This window comes from Anastrepha ludens, chromosome 3 (assembly GCF_028408465.1).
Source record: "Anastrepha ludens isolate Willacy chromosome 3, idAnaLude1.1, whole genome shotgun sequence".
NCBI classification, from domain to species: Eukaryota; Metazoa; Arthropoda; class Insecta; order Diptera; family Tephritidae; genus Anastrepha; species Anastrepha ludens.
In genome coordinates this window covers 131,992,393-132,009,781 of record NC_071499.1, presented here as the reverse complement: position 1 = coordinate 132,009,781, position 17,389 = coordinate 131,992,393, and the positions used below count along the sequence as shown (strand labels likewise).

General features: G+C 38.7%; 1 protein-coding gene across 5 annotated transcripts in view; it reads left to right on the top strand.

The window, feature by feature from the left end:
* Window positions 1-17,389, top strand: part of LOC128859315 (PDF receptor) — a 107,023-nt gene that overhangs the window by 87,011 nt on the left and 2,623 nt on the right. For 3 of the 5 annotated variants that reach the window (XM_054096217.1, XM_054096218.1, XM_054096219.1), the window contains exons 3-9: window positions 9,179-9,289; window positions 11,995-12,140; window positions 12,209-12,469; window positions 12,651-12,944; window positions 13,018-13,287; window positions 13,377-13,531; window positions 13,672-13,924. In XM_054096217.1, coding sequence (XP_053952192.1) covers window positions 9,179-9,289; window positions 11,995-12,140; window positions 12,209-12,469; window positions 12,651-12,944; window positions 13,018-13,287; window positions 13,377-13,531; window positions 13,672-13,924 — 1,490 coding nt within the window. Of the gene's footprint in view, window positions 1-9,178; window positions 9,290-11,994; window positions 12,141-12,208; window positions 12,470-12,650; window positions 12,945-13,017; window positions 13,288-13,376; window positions 13,532-13,671; window positions 14,798-17,389 lie in introns of those variants that run through there. The other 2 variants (XM_054096221.1, XM_054096220.1) reach the window with 2 other exon arrangements.

The window sequence follows — 17,389 nt, the reverse complement described above, 5'->3', positions numbered from 1 at the left end:
GCTTTAGTCCTCGGGCCAAGTTTGATAAAGTAAATGTTCCGAGCAGTTTTTTCGCTTTTTGGACGATGAAATCAAGATGGGCATAATTATTTAGCTCAAATCAAATATGCGCCGTTTTGTTACATGAGTTATGTCACGTCCCTATTATTGAAAAAAAACTTCAGTAACTCATTTTCATAACCATTTTTTGAGGCCAATTTCGCCCCATTAAAAAACTGTTCGTTAATGCTTGAATAGGTAATAATCGCATGGCGCCAGATCTGGACTATGTAGCAGAAGCTATAGAACTTCCCACTGAAACTCTCGAAGCTGCTATGCGGGGATGGCTCTTGACAAGACTACGATTATATATGAAATGAAAGGCAATGAAATGAGACCTCACTTTATCGATACTTTCGGTGGTGGCCCATCAAAGCGTGTCTCATTCATGTGGGTAATGGATATCTCAAATGGATTAAAGTCGGCCTTGCAGTAAAAAATTAGTCTGCGCCAACCATCCCGGAAAGATGTCCTAGACGAGTGCCAGATTCCATTGCAAATTATGCAGACCCGCCCAACTACATTAACCATTTCGACACATATAAAGCAGTACTAATCCAAGTCTATTGGAAGCAGCATATTGGGTAATTTAAGAGCTGGAGTAGAACTGTTTTATCACATCGTTGAAGCATCACGTCGCTATCGATATTCTGTAGATGTTATCTGGTTTAGAAGAATACTCATAAATCTCTCTTAGAGAACGCTTCGATTCAGGAACATAATTCTTGGTTTACCTGCCCAACAACTTCCTTCATAAATGTCACAAACTCTTAAACTTTTACAAAACTGAAATTCTTGTTCACCTCAACGTCATTGCGGCGACCTTCTACTAGTTACATATTAATCCGTCGAAGTACACTCGCATACATGCTGCATGTCACATATCAACTTTGGACCAAAAGCATTTGCAACACCTTGTCGAAATTACAGAAGAACCAAAGCTTGTTAGCACACGAATTAACAAAGTTATTGAACAGCTTGGTGGCATAAACTGCACAGTTTATCATGGCATTAGTGACAGGTTTGATTTGTTGGACGCACATTCGATGCCCAGAAGGTTTCTTGCTGTCGCTATCAATCTATTGATGCAACTACGTAGCGACGGCTGAAGCATGCACGCGCAGCCAGTACATGTGATAAAGGTGCAAGGAAGAATATGCTGATGCACTTTGCCTGCCGCATGCCCCAATGGCTTAATCATGCCAGTACCTTTTGTACAGTTATTGCCAGTAGAACTTTCCGACTGTTAATTGAAAATTTCGTCAGTTTTGAAATGAAGTATAGGGATAAGTGAGCAGGCGTGTGCAGTAATTGCAATTGAGGAAGTTGCAACAGGATAGACGCTTTAATCCAATCAGCAAACGAGATGCAAGCAAGCGACAGTTGTCAACGCTCAACTGCCAGTTGGTCAATCGCCAAATTCACATTTACTGAACCACCCAGCTGACCAGCCGCTTGTATATCAATTTGCGAGGCTTAAACCAAAGCCTGTCAAGCGAATGATATGGATGGCTGGTTAAATGTCTAACTGCATACCTGCACTTCGGTCTGACTGCCCGCTTGGTCGTCTTGACTTGCTGCTACTCGTTTCTCTACCGAATTGCACGCACTATTTGCTCCTTCTGTTCTTTTCTGCTGCATGCCCAGCAGTTTGTGCGCATACAAATCAAATGTGGCATGGAGAATGAACAAATCGACGCACCCACACGAAAACGGAAACATCACTGCGCCACAAATCGAGTTGACATACCAGGGCGTATGAGTGATTTGATTTTTGAATGCTTGTCACCGAATGAGGATGGACGTACGACTTTCAAACTAACTGAGTTTCAATGTTAAACAATCGAGAAGATAGGACGAGAGCCACGCACACACAAAGAGCAATTTATTTATTTTCAAGCGTAGGAGTATCCTTTGAAATTTTGCAAAAGCAGGCAGCAACTGCAAAGCTGGGAAATTTCATATGAATTAGCAACTCAGGTGTGCATATTGGATGTTGTTTGCAATCCACACTACATGCTTAGCTGCTTGTTTTTTTCTGCTGCTGCATAGCACATGCCGGCACGCGTCATTGCACAGTAATTGCGTTTGGCACAGCAACTTTATCATCAACGTCGCCACCAGACAAGGCGTTTTGAAGGCAGCCAATAAAAATTTTGCAGCACGTATCAGCAGCAGGGAAGGAATTGAGCAAGGCTCAAAATACATAGAATAGTGCGAAAGGTCTTCAAGATGAATTATGATGTATTATGCAGGCACGTTTGGCCAACTGACAATGAAGTTATCTGAGCCCTAGCAAGACAGTCAGACACTCAGACACCCAAGCACATGGTATTAGTTTAAGGAAATGCTCCTACTTATTTGTAGAGTTAAATATATCATACGCCACGCATGCATACACACATACATATATAATATCTCACCTAGCACATATGCAATTTTCTCCAAAGCTCAGTGCCATTAACAAGCAGTCATCCGTCAAGGCTGCAGCATATCAACTTGTGAGGCAAACCAGCGTACGTTCTCAATTAAATGGAAATGCAATATGCCTACACAAAGCCACAAGCTAGCTTTCAAATGAGTTCTACATAAGTGCACAACAACACTCAATGCTCATGGCGGACTGTAGCAATTTGCCGCCAGCTGGCAGATGGCCTTGATTATATAGACATTTTCAAATGCATTGACCCAAATAATGAAGTCAGCGGAGCAATCGAAATGAATGTCAATAAGAAATAAACTAACTCAGGTAATCTAGCAGTTGAGGCGGGTAACAGCTGAACAAATGGTGTAAGAGGGCAAAGTAATGGGACAATTTGCGGCACTAAATAAAATAAAAAACAGTGCATGGGCCAGCGCAAGTGATTAGGCCAGTGGCATGGGCAGGACGCATTAGTCAAAGCACATCGCGATGTCACTGCAATGAGCAACAACAACAACTAGAGCAGTAGCATGTTAAGCATGGCAATTCATTGACCTCAGGCGCGTTGCACTTTCACACACACGTGCACGAACTTACCCGCAAACTTACCTCCCTTTACTCTAAACGAAGCGCTTGGCGATCAGCGGCTGCGGTCAGCGTTGTTTTTCTGTCAACTATGTAGAGTGCTGCGAGTTCCGTTATTTTTAATGCATTTTTCTTTAGTTTCGTAATTGTGCATTTGTCTTCTGCTTCCATTGTTTGTGTGCGCCCTCATTGGGTCATCGCATGCCAGCCTGCAGGTTTGTTGTGTCAGCAGAAGCGCAACACCAATTGACTTCTGCAAATATTTATTTTCCTTTTCAAATGTTCGGCAGTGGCATGTAATTGTTAATTGCTTGGTGGCACGCAGCGCTTAACACATTTTCAAGAAGTGCCTTCATCGAGGGGGTGTGTGCGTTGTAAAAAGTTAGGTTATGCCGCCACAACTAATCTGCTTTGCAATCTAAACACCTCCAGCGCTTGACTTATTCAGTTTTTTTTTCTACTTTTAACTATTGTGTTTGTTGCACAATACATTCTCATGCTCGTACAGTGTCCTATTTCTATTTTCCACAGTCTTAGTTAATCTAATATATATTAAAGCAACCCACTGGCCATTGCAATTATTTGTAGTGAAAAATATCCGCGCCCAGGAAATTACAGCCACTTACGATTGCATCCACTTTGCAGAAAAGCTCACGCTGCTACTCATTACTGTTATGTAATTTCCACTCAACCCTTTTCTCACTTTCCCCTTAAAAATTTCATTATTTAATTTCTGATAAATGGCGTGCTGTGTTGCTGCATCACTCACCACGCTGTCATAATCTCATATTTATTATTTAAACGTGGAAAATAGAACAGAAACTGATTATACAATGATGAGCTCCATGGAAGAGAAAATGTGAAAATGATTGCGGAAAGGGTAAAAGAATTTGAAACTTAGCAAAATCGAAACAGTTTCTATGGGTTTTCAAGCAATAAGTTTAAGGAAAATATTTAATTCATTCGAATTTCACCTTACTTTAAAATAATATTCCTCGTCTAAACGTCTCATATAACCTCGTTAGAGTTATAAGCGCATTTTCACAAAGTTTTAACTGCATTTTGCGATCAACTACAGTTAAATTTCACTCCTCAATGCCGAGCTTGGCTCACAAACTCATGCAGCTCTCCCTCAGAAGGGAGATAACTCACCTTTGCTGTTCTAACAAAAAATTTTAAGTTGTGATATTTAGCAAATGTAAGGGCAGCTTGGTACTAGGGGGGCTTTACGCTCATTTTTAAATTTTATCTTTTAAACCGAGTTTTGTATTTTTCATATATTTCAAAAGACAACTTCAAGAGAGAAAGTAGCTGCTTTCATGTCGCGTAGTTTTTTCTATGCTTATAAATTGAAGCATTTTCCAAAATTTCGAAATCAGATGATCTACTTGAGCTTTAAAATGACTTTGACGCCATGGAACTATGATGTGCCAGTTCTCGGTTATCTTCAAATATCAAGAAATGTTTTAAAGTCTCGTATACGAAAACTCACCATGTTTTGCCGACGTCTGTCTCTCAACATTTCTCATTCTTTGTTGCAAAGTTTGGATGAATTTAAAGATATGGTGCTATTTTTTCGAGTAACTTTTCATTGAGCTAGTTCGGTATTAGAGTTTGTGCGGCGAAATAGTTCGTACACCACTGACCCTTGCACTCTTAAATTTTGTTATACGGCTTCCATGTCCAATTTGGCTTCCATGTCCAAAAACCCAAATTTGCAGCTGGTGTAGGAAAATTAAGTTTTTGTTGAAAGAAATGGAACGCTAACTGCAGATTCCTCCAGTTAAGTTCATTTGGAGCTATTTGATTTTTCCAGTTTTCTGTGAATTTATCTCCATTATCTTGCGACTTGCACTCACAGTTTTGCTGCCAACTTGAAATTCTTATGGAGTCTGAACTTATTACGTAGCCATTTCCATACCTGATTTGTTATTCAAATTCTTCAATGATTCCATTCAACCTTTGGCTACACCTCAATGGTCAACGACTCCCTGCGCAGATAACCTGCACAAGGCACGTGGCACGTGATTAAATAACTATCGAAATTACCGCTCAGTTGTGTAAATATTTGCGAGCTACATAGGGGAGAAATTATTGTAGAAAAAAGTGGATTGCCAGTGAAGCCAACAAAAAACAGACGGGATTACAGAAAATACACTACGATTACAGAGATTACATAAATCAAATATGTGTGTGTATTTGTAAGCGTCTGTCAGTGCAATCGCAAAGCCGAGTCAGAATTTAGAGAACATGAAAACTTGACAAATCCGTTATGACAAATACATGTCAGAACCTTCGAGACTAGCTTGGTAGCACTATCGAAAAAACAAGAGCACAATGCTGTGGGAGCGGGGGTGTACGTGTTTGTAATGGTGTAAGTGCGTTACGTGAATTCATATGGAAGTGCAAAGCAAATATGCGTATAACTCAATAGAAAATCCCTACAACGCAGACGTGCAGGAAACTGTTAAGATAATTTATATCAAAATGCAAGAAACGTTGCTACCAACATACCCACACACACACATAACTAGTGTGAGAGAAAACTTTGAGAAGTTTGCTCATACCTTCCAGTGACCTCCTATATTATAATTGTATTTGTATTCGTGTGTTGTTTCCGGAAGCATTGACAAGTCCATGTCGAGTTTATGAAGCAGAGCAGAAAATGTGAGATGAGAAAAAAATTATTCTGATGTAATAATACGTGATGCTCAGACAGCAAAAGGCACACACATGCAAATATATGTCACCAGCTTTGTATGGAGTCGGGCTATGCCTGCGGTCAATGCAAATGCGCTTTTTTTGCATGCATTGCCTTTACGCTGCCAGTGACCAGTTGAGCAAAGCCGGAGTAAGTGGGCCTGCTGAAAATGTCCTCAAACACATGCACAAGCATATGCAAATTTCTATTCATAGATCATAATGCTCCCATGCATATGAATCATAATGTCAAAGGTGCATCGTTGCTCGCTTTTGCGGGTCGTCTCAGCAAAAGCAGAAATTTCAATCAAATTATCAAATTTCCTATTTAGATGTGAACATAAAAAGCACACACACAGCAGCAGCTAATATTTGTTTGTTTTTGTGGCGTAATATTTTCAAATATAAAACTATTAGTTTGCAAAACACACACACGCATATGCAAATACATGTGCAATTAAATCAATTTGAAGCTGATTTGACAAGGTTCAAGAGCGGCAAGTAGGAGGAGAACTAAATGCTGAAAGTTGGGAATTTCAAATACAATTCCGATGGGGAATCTTTGTGTCACTCGAAATGAAGACCACAAACCGAATCCTGCTGCCTTTCATGGTCAGGCCATTCAAAACTAGGCACAAGAATTTTTCAAATTTTCACCGCTCTTTCCAGGCGTGGTAATTTGCATAATTGCAGTTTCTACAGAAATGCGTAAAATTATATTTTTATTTTTAAATAATTTTTTGTAATAATTATTTCAAACAGTTTTTTCCCTAACAACTAATATTACTAATGGCTGGTTATGCTACGCGTATTTTGCATAAATTTCTTGTCTTCAAATATTAAAAATCGTGTTGGAACACCTGTACTGGCTTAGCTGGCTAAAAATTAAAGCCTAGCCGCAGGCGCTGCAAATATTTAAAATCACATAACTTCCACAATTATGTAAATATTTCGGAGAAATTTTAAATGATGCCAGTTGAGTGCTTGACTACAAATTAAAGCCTATCCCCAAGCGCTGCAGATACTTAATATCTGATAATTTCTGCAATTATTAAAATATTTCCGAGAAATTTGTAATAATGATAGCTGAATATTTATTGAATTATTGTAATTTTTTTTTATAGTTTCATACTAAATAATTCGTAATGAAATAATATCCAATATCATAATGAGATTAAAATCTGTTTTTCTTTTTTTAATTTTGGTATCCAGTAAAGAAATTTTGTGGCAAAGCAGCTAATTATTGACCTGATAAATAACAATTTTCCTATAGTCTGGAAAAGTTATGAAAAAATGTAATTGAAAATTGAGCCCAGATCTTTGCAGAATTTCAAAAAAATATATATTTGTTTGTATCAAATTACCAACCTTCTGATCCACAATTTAGTTCACATGGCAGTTTTCAGTAACTGCCTAATGAATCGAGATTGATCTACGCACACATTTATATTCGAAAATGTTCAGAAAGACGGGAATAGCCGCTTTAGCCACGTCTGACCCTCCGTCCCTCTGTTCCCCTGTAAACGATATATCGATTGAATCCTGAGTTAACTGAAAGAAACGAGGCGCATATGTTGCCTTTGACCCAAGGTGAACTGACACTGAAAATTAACGTACTCAAATGCAGATACCTAATAACGGTAACTTTCAAAAATCCAAAAAAATTTCATTAATTTAGCAAATTTGTTGTACGGTTTGTTGTCAGAGAAAAAAATATGCTTAATTGCGAATTTCTACTACTTTCTATGTAACGGTAATTTTCGTAACTTGAAAAATTTTGTAAATTTATAAAAAACCGGGTTGCTCAAATTTTGCCTACGGAATGGCCAAATGGGTACTTACTTACAATCAAATAAATCGGTCAAATAGCACGCCCACTTTTCATATAGCTTTCCATTTCCAGTTAGTCAAAAATGCGATATTACCTTAACTAAACGAAGGTAGTACTCTGAAATTTAGTAGCCAGGAAGGTTCCAAATGAATTGGTCTCAGATGTCACCCACCCGGTCATCAGCATCCCTCTGACCGTTGTTAAAGAGGAATTGCACAACTTATTTCTCAGGAAAGCGCACATCAGATGGAGCTCCATTTCTTCGTGTGCTATTTCGAAAACACCTTGGCCCACAGTACAACAGATGCAGGACGCAGAAAGTCTCTGAAGACTCCACGCCATACAATTTCCAAACTCTTAGGGCTAAGTTTCCCCATTGCAGAAGCTATGCAGACCTTTTGGAGAAGGAGACTGTTGAGCACTTTCCCTGTAAATGTCAGAGATTGGCAGATAGACGACAGCTCGGGGCAGTGATACAACCTTCTTCGTTACATCAACAGCTCTGGTTGGCTGCAGATATCTGCCCGTTGGCTACGTGGGAAGTGCCAGTCGGGTACTTCAATAATTTCATCCATCTACCTACAGAAAGGCATACATAAACAAGAACATTTTACAAAGTGGGCGGGGCACTACTTTCAAGTATATAAAAAATACGCTTTTAAAGGAAATAAAACATGTGACCGTTAAACGATATGATGATTTAGTCGAAGTTAGACTATTATGAGTTTTTCCTTTTGTTTTTGATTGATTTTTTTTTTTTAATTACTCCAATTTTTTTTAGCTTCGAAAAGTGACTTATTTTGTCATCAGCCCACACAACGCGATTGAGTGGCAATGCGGACGCATGCAAATGTTTCATGTTGCATACCTATTTACACATAAATTATTTATTTATTTACCTGCTCTAATGATATAATGCCGGTAATCTGCTTAGCAATGCATTACAATGTGATTAACGGTTGTTTAAATGGCATTAGCGTCTTTGTCGTGCCACAATAAGCAAATAAAATGGAAATAGGACCTTGAATTTTATGCTAAAGCAAGTGTGTGTGTGCTTGCATGCAGCTATTTGTGTAAGTGTTCTACTTATATACGTGTATATATGTATGTTTTTATATGTGTGTGTGTATGTGCATGCGGCTTTTCCAACTAATTAAAGCTTTTTATAATAGTTTAGCTCAAAAACCAAGCAATAGCTGCAGAAAAAAGTTTGCAAAATTAACATAAAACCAACAACAAGAAGGCTCTAATATGTGGCCCAACTAGCGGCGCATTAAGCCAATTAAACTGGAAAATTTGTGAGAACTGAACTGAACTTTTTTCCGCTATCTCTGCTTTTTCTTTGAAATTGTAAAGCTATTAAAATATTTACATAGAAGTGAACCGAGTGGATATTTAAAACACCAAGAATTTCTAAATATTAAAATAACTAAAGTTTTACTAAATATCTAAATTAGTAAGTAAGTAAAGAAAAGTCCCTGCTACCGATTTTCCTCCTTCCATAGCCACCAATTTTTCAAAACTCATTTACACTTCATATTTCAGCTGTTATTTCGTCAATTAATTTTCACTTACCTCGTTCTTCTTATTTTCATTGACAGGCATATTCTGCAATTGGACTTGGGATCTGTTCCTCTGTTGGCCTCCGACACCGGCTGGCGTTTTGGCGCGCATGCATTGTCCACCGGTTGGGCATGGCATTGACACAACAAGTGAGTAAACGATGAATTATTTATTTAGTGTATGTGTGAGTGTGTGTATGTGTGTACTATACATATGTGAGCAGTGTGCACATTGGCCCACTTTGTTTAGAAAGTCAACTGTTTGTCAACCTTCTGGTAAATTAGACTCCTGTCATTTACTGGCCATTCGATGATGACTTTCAACTACCTGCTGGCGAGAATCTGAGTTTTATTGCCGTGACCTAAATTGATTGACAAGCTTTTGGTTCAATTACAATAACCCTATACTTTATTTGGATTTGAAAGCAATTAGCAACCGAAACTGAAAAGTCATACACGAGATCAAAATGAGGGCACACTTCAGCTTAATTGGAATTTGAGGTACTATTCTAGGTGATTTTAAAATTAGAACAGTCTGAATCACTTTCCACATCTCAGGAGTTAATGAAAAATTGAATGATGTTATTCCCTAATTATGGTCACTGCAACTAAGTGAGTGGTTAGCTTGTACGATTCTTCTTGGATCGCCTTCTGCACTGGTGTTAAAATTAGCTAAGGCCTGGGCTAATCTGAGATGCTAGTGGCAATTGGAATGCCGCTGTTACACGCTGGACTCGACCATGCTCACTCCATTTTATCCGCTTATACTCGTTTACGCTGCTTCATGGACAATTTCTGATTACAAAATTTTACTCCAAGTCAAGTCAAGCTTTTTTTATAACTCTTCTAAGTTCAGTTTAAAAAAGTATGTTAAAATTCAAGGTATACCCCCAGTCGCCGCGCTTATTTCAAATGCCACAACCCAACCAATTTTGAAACTATTCCCTCAAAATCTTAATCAGGAAACTCTTGGGTGCTTGAGGAACTCGTTTATAAAAATGTTTTTTGCTAGTTCTTTGGCAAAAATTTGTGAAAAGTTCAAAAATCTCTAAACAAAATTTAATCGCAACCTATGCACGTGTGACCTGTGCATAGACCAATTATGGCTATACTTTATATTCGGCGATAAAGTCAGGATTATAATTGAGCTCGATTTAGGTGCTTAAACTTTTTTTTGCATTTTTATTTTAGTTTTCTAAATTAATTCCTAATTCAAATCGTTCGGAGCAAAATTGACGATGTTGACTATATGAGACTCCATTATTTTTGAAGCTTGCTGAAACATCGTCTGAACCAATCACTTGGAAAGTTTGCATCCCTGAGATATTTTTTCTTTAATAATTATTAATCTTACAATAACAAATAAGCCGATTTTTTTACTTCTAAGGGCCATGAAAGATTAAACAAACATCTCCCTTAGGAAATGCACTTAGATTTTTTAATTGCTTTTTAATGCTTCTGATGCGAGTTCTGATGTGCACCGGAGATTTATTTTTTTCGAGGCATTTCTCTTGCATTATTTCACTATCAAGAAAAAATTAGGAAAATATTGTTGACGTGTTGCATTATTATATGGAAACCGGCTGAATAATCTAACGCCTAAGGAAATTCTTACCCTTTTCACTGAATGAACCTTTTCCCCTCAGATTGAAAGCCTAACAGATTTAATGAGAAAATATTCTTATCGGTTCACCTAAATCCTTGGCAATTAGTTAATTGGAAATATTCGAAATTTACTGTAAAGGTTGAATGAGTTGCTTTGTATTTCAGTTTTAGTTTTTTTTCTATTCCGATTGCCATAAAACTACCTCCTTGCACTCTCTTCATCCCCGGCTTTACTACTCTTGCTACCTAAAAATTTGTAATTTTCATACAAGACTTCGTTTCAACAAATACATATGCGTGCCACACGTGCCACTTAGCGTGGCAAATGGAGCCAGCAAATGTTTGGAGATGATAAATAATAAGCGCTGTGAACTCGACACAAACATGCAAACATATGTACAAAAATATGTATGTGTGAGTGTATGTGAGGGTATGAAAGTGAGCGCGTGAGTAAGTGGAATGTTTGCTACATACATACAAACATACATTCGCTGTCAACTGTTTTTGCGCATCTTTTGTTGCAGCTGCCGCCAGTCGTCTAAATACACCATGTCCACCAACAAAAATAGCGAATAAAATACAAAATAACAGCCTAATGCATCTACGCACTTGAAAGGACCCTCTACTTGTGGCGTGCAAAAGTAAAATGTGTTTAAATTAATTTTTCATTTCCCTTTTACTGCTTGCAACTCATTATATCTTCACCTCTTCACTGATTCCACCTCCACCAAGCAGCAAATGGTAAACATCGTCCATCCATCCATCGCATTTGCAAATAGCACTTCACTAGTTTTTTATTGTTGCGCCGCCAGCTCACGTTGCACATCCTCGACCCATCAGGTGGCAAGGCTGTGCGTATTTTCGTTTGATTTATTCAAGCATCGCATTGCAAATGTGTGAAAATTTTATCTTAATTGCATTTGTGGCCGAAGGTCTGCAGTCTATTTTAATCCTTTGAGTTTTAAATTTAAATTTTTATTGTTTGCCGGAAGTATGAAATGAGCGCGTCACTGCTGGGTGGGCGAAGGAGAGGCATCCATGTTAATCGCTTGTTAAATCGTTACACAATTTCCTTTTACAAACAGTATAGTAAAGCCGGTTGATGAGCGCCAGAAATAATATTAAGCTCATTTTTCCACTTAAGTTGAGTAAGCCGAGAATAAAAAATTTTATTTTTAATTGTTTAATGTAAAAACTCAAAATGCTTCATCCTCTCTTTTTCTCTCCCTCCCTCCCTTTCTCAACCACAGAGTTCGCTAATCGCAAGTGTGAGCTGGATGGCAGTTGGGGCCGTCGTCCCAATGACACACAGAACAGCACTCACGGCTGGACGGACTATCAGCCCTGCTTCAAGCCGGAAGTCAACGACATGCTGCAGCGAGTGGAAAATATCGATGTGGGTTCAATTCTATAAAGCAGATGACTTCGAATGTGAAACCTTAAATATTATCGGTTCTTTTGTAGGTCTTCCTGGACATTGCCCGTCGCACGCGCACCCTTGAGATTGTCGGCCTCATCCTTTCGCTGATCGCTTTAATACTCTCGCTCATCATTTTTTGCAATTTCTCGTCGCTACGCAACAATCGCACGAAAATTCACAAGAATCTCTTCATCGCTATGGTCTGCCAAGTGATCATACGACTGACCCTGTATCTCGATCAGGCATTTCGGCGCGGCAGTCAGCCGCCAACAGCAAATACGAGTACAGCGGGTATCGAAAATACGGTAAGAGCTTATAGAAGTTGAATAATTAATATCTCATATTCATGTAAACTCCAGGAGCATAAATCTTAAAAAGCTCATTCAGAGAAAGCTTCCATAGCTTTAATTCAAACTTTCGCGGAGAATACTCACTATCATGGAAATCCGTCATTAGTCCTCATTTCTCTCTATCACTCATCCACAGCCCTACCTCTGCGAGGCCTCCTATGTGCTCCTCGAGTACGCTCGCACCGCCATGTTCATGTGGATGTTCATCGAGGGTCTGTACCTGCACAATATGGTGACGGTGGCGGTATTTCAGGGCCGCTTTCCGCACGCCATCTTCTCGCTACTCGGCTGGGGCTTGCCCGTCTTAATGACCACCGTCTGGGCGATATGTACCGCCCTGTACACGGACAGCGCGCACGACTGCCTATGGAACTACAACTTGACGCCGTACTATTGGATACTGGAGGGGCCACGTATCATTGTTATATTGGTAGGTTATCGTTAAAGATTTCTTGGTTTATATATCTCACTATTTTTCTTTCCCCCTTGAATTCATTTCACAGCTGAACTTCTTCTTCCTCATGAACATCATACGCGTATTGGTAATGAAATTGCGCCAGAGCCAAGCCAGTGATATCGAGCAGACGCGCAAGGCAGTACGGGCGGCCATTGTGCTGCTGCCGCTGCTGGGTATCACAAATTTATTGTACCAAGTACCTGCGTTGAACCTGAAGCCGCCATGGAAATTCGCCATGTGGTCCTACATTACACATTTCCTAACCTCTTTTCAGGGATTTTTCATCGCCTTAATCTATTGTTTCCTAAATGGTGAGGTGAGTACGAGAAGGGGCATTTTTTCATTCATCTCCTTTATTTTTAATAAATGTGCCTCCCTGCTACTGTGTCTATTTTGCTTCACCAGGTACGCACCGTTCTACTAAAAAGCCTCGCCGTCTACATGTCGGTACGCGGCCACCCCGAATGGGTGCCGAAGCGTGCCTCAATGTTCTCCGGTGCCTACAACACTGCACCCGATACCGAGGCGCAAGCTGGTGGCACGCCACAGGATGGCAAAAGGTAAGCTAGCAACTCAGTTTTCTCACGCTCCCGCACTCTATCTCTCTCTCCCTCTCTGTCTCGCCCACGCCTGCAATCACTCACTCACATAATCTCTTTCTCTTCCCATCTTTGTTCTCTTTTCTCTGCGACGCGCACAGAAATGATCACTCGCCCAACACGCGCCGCTTGAATGGCCGCAGATACAGCGCCGCCGCCACCGGCACACACTTACCCGCGCGTCGCCTATCCAGTGGCAGCACTTATCGGCAGCAGCGTAGGATCAGCAATCACAACAACAATAACAACAATAATGTGGGCGCACAGCCTGCGCGCATGCAGAACAGCAACGGCGGTGGTGGCGGCGGCAACGGCAGCAGCTGGCTCCTAACGCTGTGCTTTGGCGGCCAAAAGGTACTAAGAGTACCGCCAGCGTCCTCCGTACCACCCGAGTCAGTTGTATTTGAGTTGTCAGAGCAGTAGTAGTACCGCCTTAAGCCTTGCGCCCCCTCCACATCCACTTCTACCACTACAATCACAACCAACATCTTTCTCACTTCTGTATCCATGAAATGTGTAACTGCAACTCTGAAATTTTATTAAAAAAATTAAACAAATTCAATCACTTAGTAGCTTTTAAGAAGTTTTTTGCTTTTTGCTAAACGCTCAAACGCCTAAAACGCACCACTATCACGAATTACAAGCCCACCCCCTTGCCTGTGTCCCCAGCCTTAACACCAAGTAGCATAAATATTTACGTACACACATACGAATGTAGTTTAGCACGCGAAATCACGCACTAAAGTAATTCATAATAATTAAAACGAAAGTTAAGTAGCCATTGGTAATTTTTGCTTAGCCTACTAAAAGTTTGTAAATTTTGAATAAAATATTTCCTTATAATATTGAATTAACATGCCAACAAATATATCTACATGTATATACATATATATTAGAAAAATTACATACATATCTTCTACAGACATAACCTTTTAAAAAATATGCCCGTATATTTATAAGAAAAATTAAATCCCATATTTTAAAAAATCCTGCTCAGTTTAACTAGGCGTTTTTGTATATATTCGTAAATATTTTTATTAAATTTTGACTTTTGGAAAATATTGAGAATGTAATTTATCAAAAATAAAAAAAATTGTGGTAGTTCGTTTATATACAAATACTCGTACATACACAAAGCTGCTTAAACACAAAAAGCTATCCTTAAGTTCTCCGCCATTTTTTACGCGCATATACATTTATTTGTAAGATTATTTTTAAGTTTTTTATATAGGTTTTGCAATTTTTTTGTTATTCTTTAATACAAAACAAAAAAATATTTTAATTTCAATTTTATTAAAACAATAAAATAAAATATTTGCTTATGAAAAATGGCCTTAATCCCTAATTCTTTTTTCCCCCTACTATATAAAACGAATTATTACATCTTATTTTTTATTTTTATATTTCTTCATAATTTATATTTTATTCAAAAAAGTTAAGAAAACCAACGAATTAAACATTTTTCACCGAATACCTTCTGCTCAAATATGAACGAGACGTTATCAATAAAACGGTCCGCGGATGACATATGGCAAAAATAAATTTTTTGTTTTTTGGTAGGACTGTTATAAGCTTACATGCCAAATTTCAGCGTGATATGTCACATAGTTTGTTTTCTGTGCTACTGTAAACAAGTCAAGCTCGAGTGTGTTCTTCGAATTTAACGATGGAAATTCAAATTGAACAAAGAATTTGTTTGAAATTTTGTTATTCCAACAAAATTTCGGTTTCAAACGCCTTAAAAATGTTGCAGACAACCTATGGGGACTCTGCTCTATCGCGTGCACGTGTTTTCCAGTAGTACAAATCGTTCAAAGAGGGCCGTACATCGGTTGAAAACTTGCCTCATGAACGTCGTCCAGCAACATCAGTAAACGACGAAAACATCGGAAAAGTAAAGGAAATTGTGCTTGAAAATCGCACAAATCGCAAAATCGGTTAACGCTGAATATTATTTAGACGTTTTAAAGCGTTTGCGCGAGAACATTCGTCTTAAAAGGAAGGAATTGTGGGACAACAAGTCATGGTTCTTGCATCACGATAATGCACCAGCTCACACATCACATCTTGTTCGCGCTTATTTGAACAAAAATAATGTTAATATCGTTCCGTAAGCACCGCATGTAACTTTTTCCTGTTTTCCAAGCTCAAGTTGCCGCTCCGTGGAAAACATTTTGAGACAATTGAAGTCATAAAAGAGAATTCGAAGAACACACTCGAGCTTGACTTGTTTACAGTAGCACAGAAATCAAACTATGTGACATATCACGCTGAAATTTGCCATGTAAGCTTATAACAGTCCTACCAAAAAACAAAAAATTTATTTTTGCCATATGTCATCCGCGGACCGTTTAATTGATAACGTCTCGTTCATATTTGAGCAGAAGGTATGTTACGCATTTTCTTCATGGACTCATACACCTTTGCTCGCCAATGCATAAACTTTGAGAAATTTTTGTAGCTCAAATGTCCAACGTCACTGCAAAATTACGTTTACTTGTTCACTTCAATCTGCGCAGCCTTGAGTTCTGTCGCTCTTTTCCTCTGCTGCTCAACATCTTTCAAACAGATTATTCAAGCCAACGAAGGCATTGTCTTAGGATAGCTGCAAATTGTTCTGCACTACTTTCAACTCCCCCGAACGAATGACGTTTCCATCTTCAAATATAAAATCTCTTGGTATAAACTTTGTCAAAAATATTTTGATTGGAAAACCACTGACTTAGTTTCTAACAGAGCCCCTATCAAGTCTCTCGGCGCCGGTGTTACTTCAAACGGCCTCAGAACTCTTATTTCTCCAATGAAAGTATAGTTTTACAGTTTTGAATTCGTTCGGCTATCGGTGAGACCCACAAATCACTGAACGAATTGTAAATAGTGATTTGAATTCACATTGCTTGAGATCAACCAGTGAGGTAACAAATATTCCTTGGTCCTTGTCTAGAGAATTAAATGCATATTTTTACAATTTCACGATCTTTCCTGCCAAATAATTTTATGCACAGCCTTCCGGATACTAGTGAATTTCATGAAATTGTATTCCATATTCCGTAGTGTATTCTTCAATACGGCCACCTTGATTTTATGAAATGCTGCCTTTTCCTTCGCATTTTTTTTTTTCGAACTCGAATTTGTCTATGCGGACTCTTTCAGCTCATTTCGAATGTGAGGCACCTAAAACACTCAGAAAAATTATCTGGTGGTTCAATTATTGAGAAAGTAATAGCAATGAGTCACAAAGAATCTTGAATAAAATTATTTTGTATGTGGGGAGCCAGTACTGGGGCCTCATTTCCACTCAAATATGGTGTCCGTCTCTTTTTTGTAAGGTAAGAAGTATGAAAAAAAGGGGATAGATAAATTATGGCGTCAACTTTGCAGACGAGCAACGATGCAGAGTAAAAGGAAAGAGAAAAGGGATGACGCACAGTGCCACGGCTCAATATAAAAAGTGGACAAACATAGGGAAATAGATGGATTTTGCTAATGAGTCAATCTTTTCAGCAATAGTTTAATTGGTAAATTTTTAACTATTTATAAGTAAACACTGGAAATTTTTGTTTAGTTGAATTTTCAATAAAAAATAAGCCCTGGAATTGCTGTCTTGGCTAATTTAAATCACCAACAATAATTCGCCATTAAATTTGGTATAAAATAAAAAAAACAAATTTTAGCACAGACTCCCACCTCATTTTTCTTAAACCGCACAGACTGGATATAGTCATACCGTAAATAACTGGTAAACAAGTTGGTAACGAGGATGTGGCAACAAAATGGTGCGGAAACGCTAGTTGGATTCTGGAAGAATCACCACAAAAA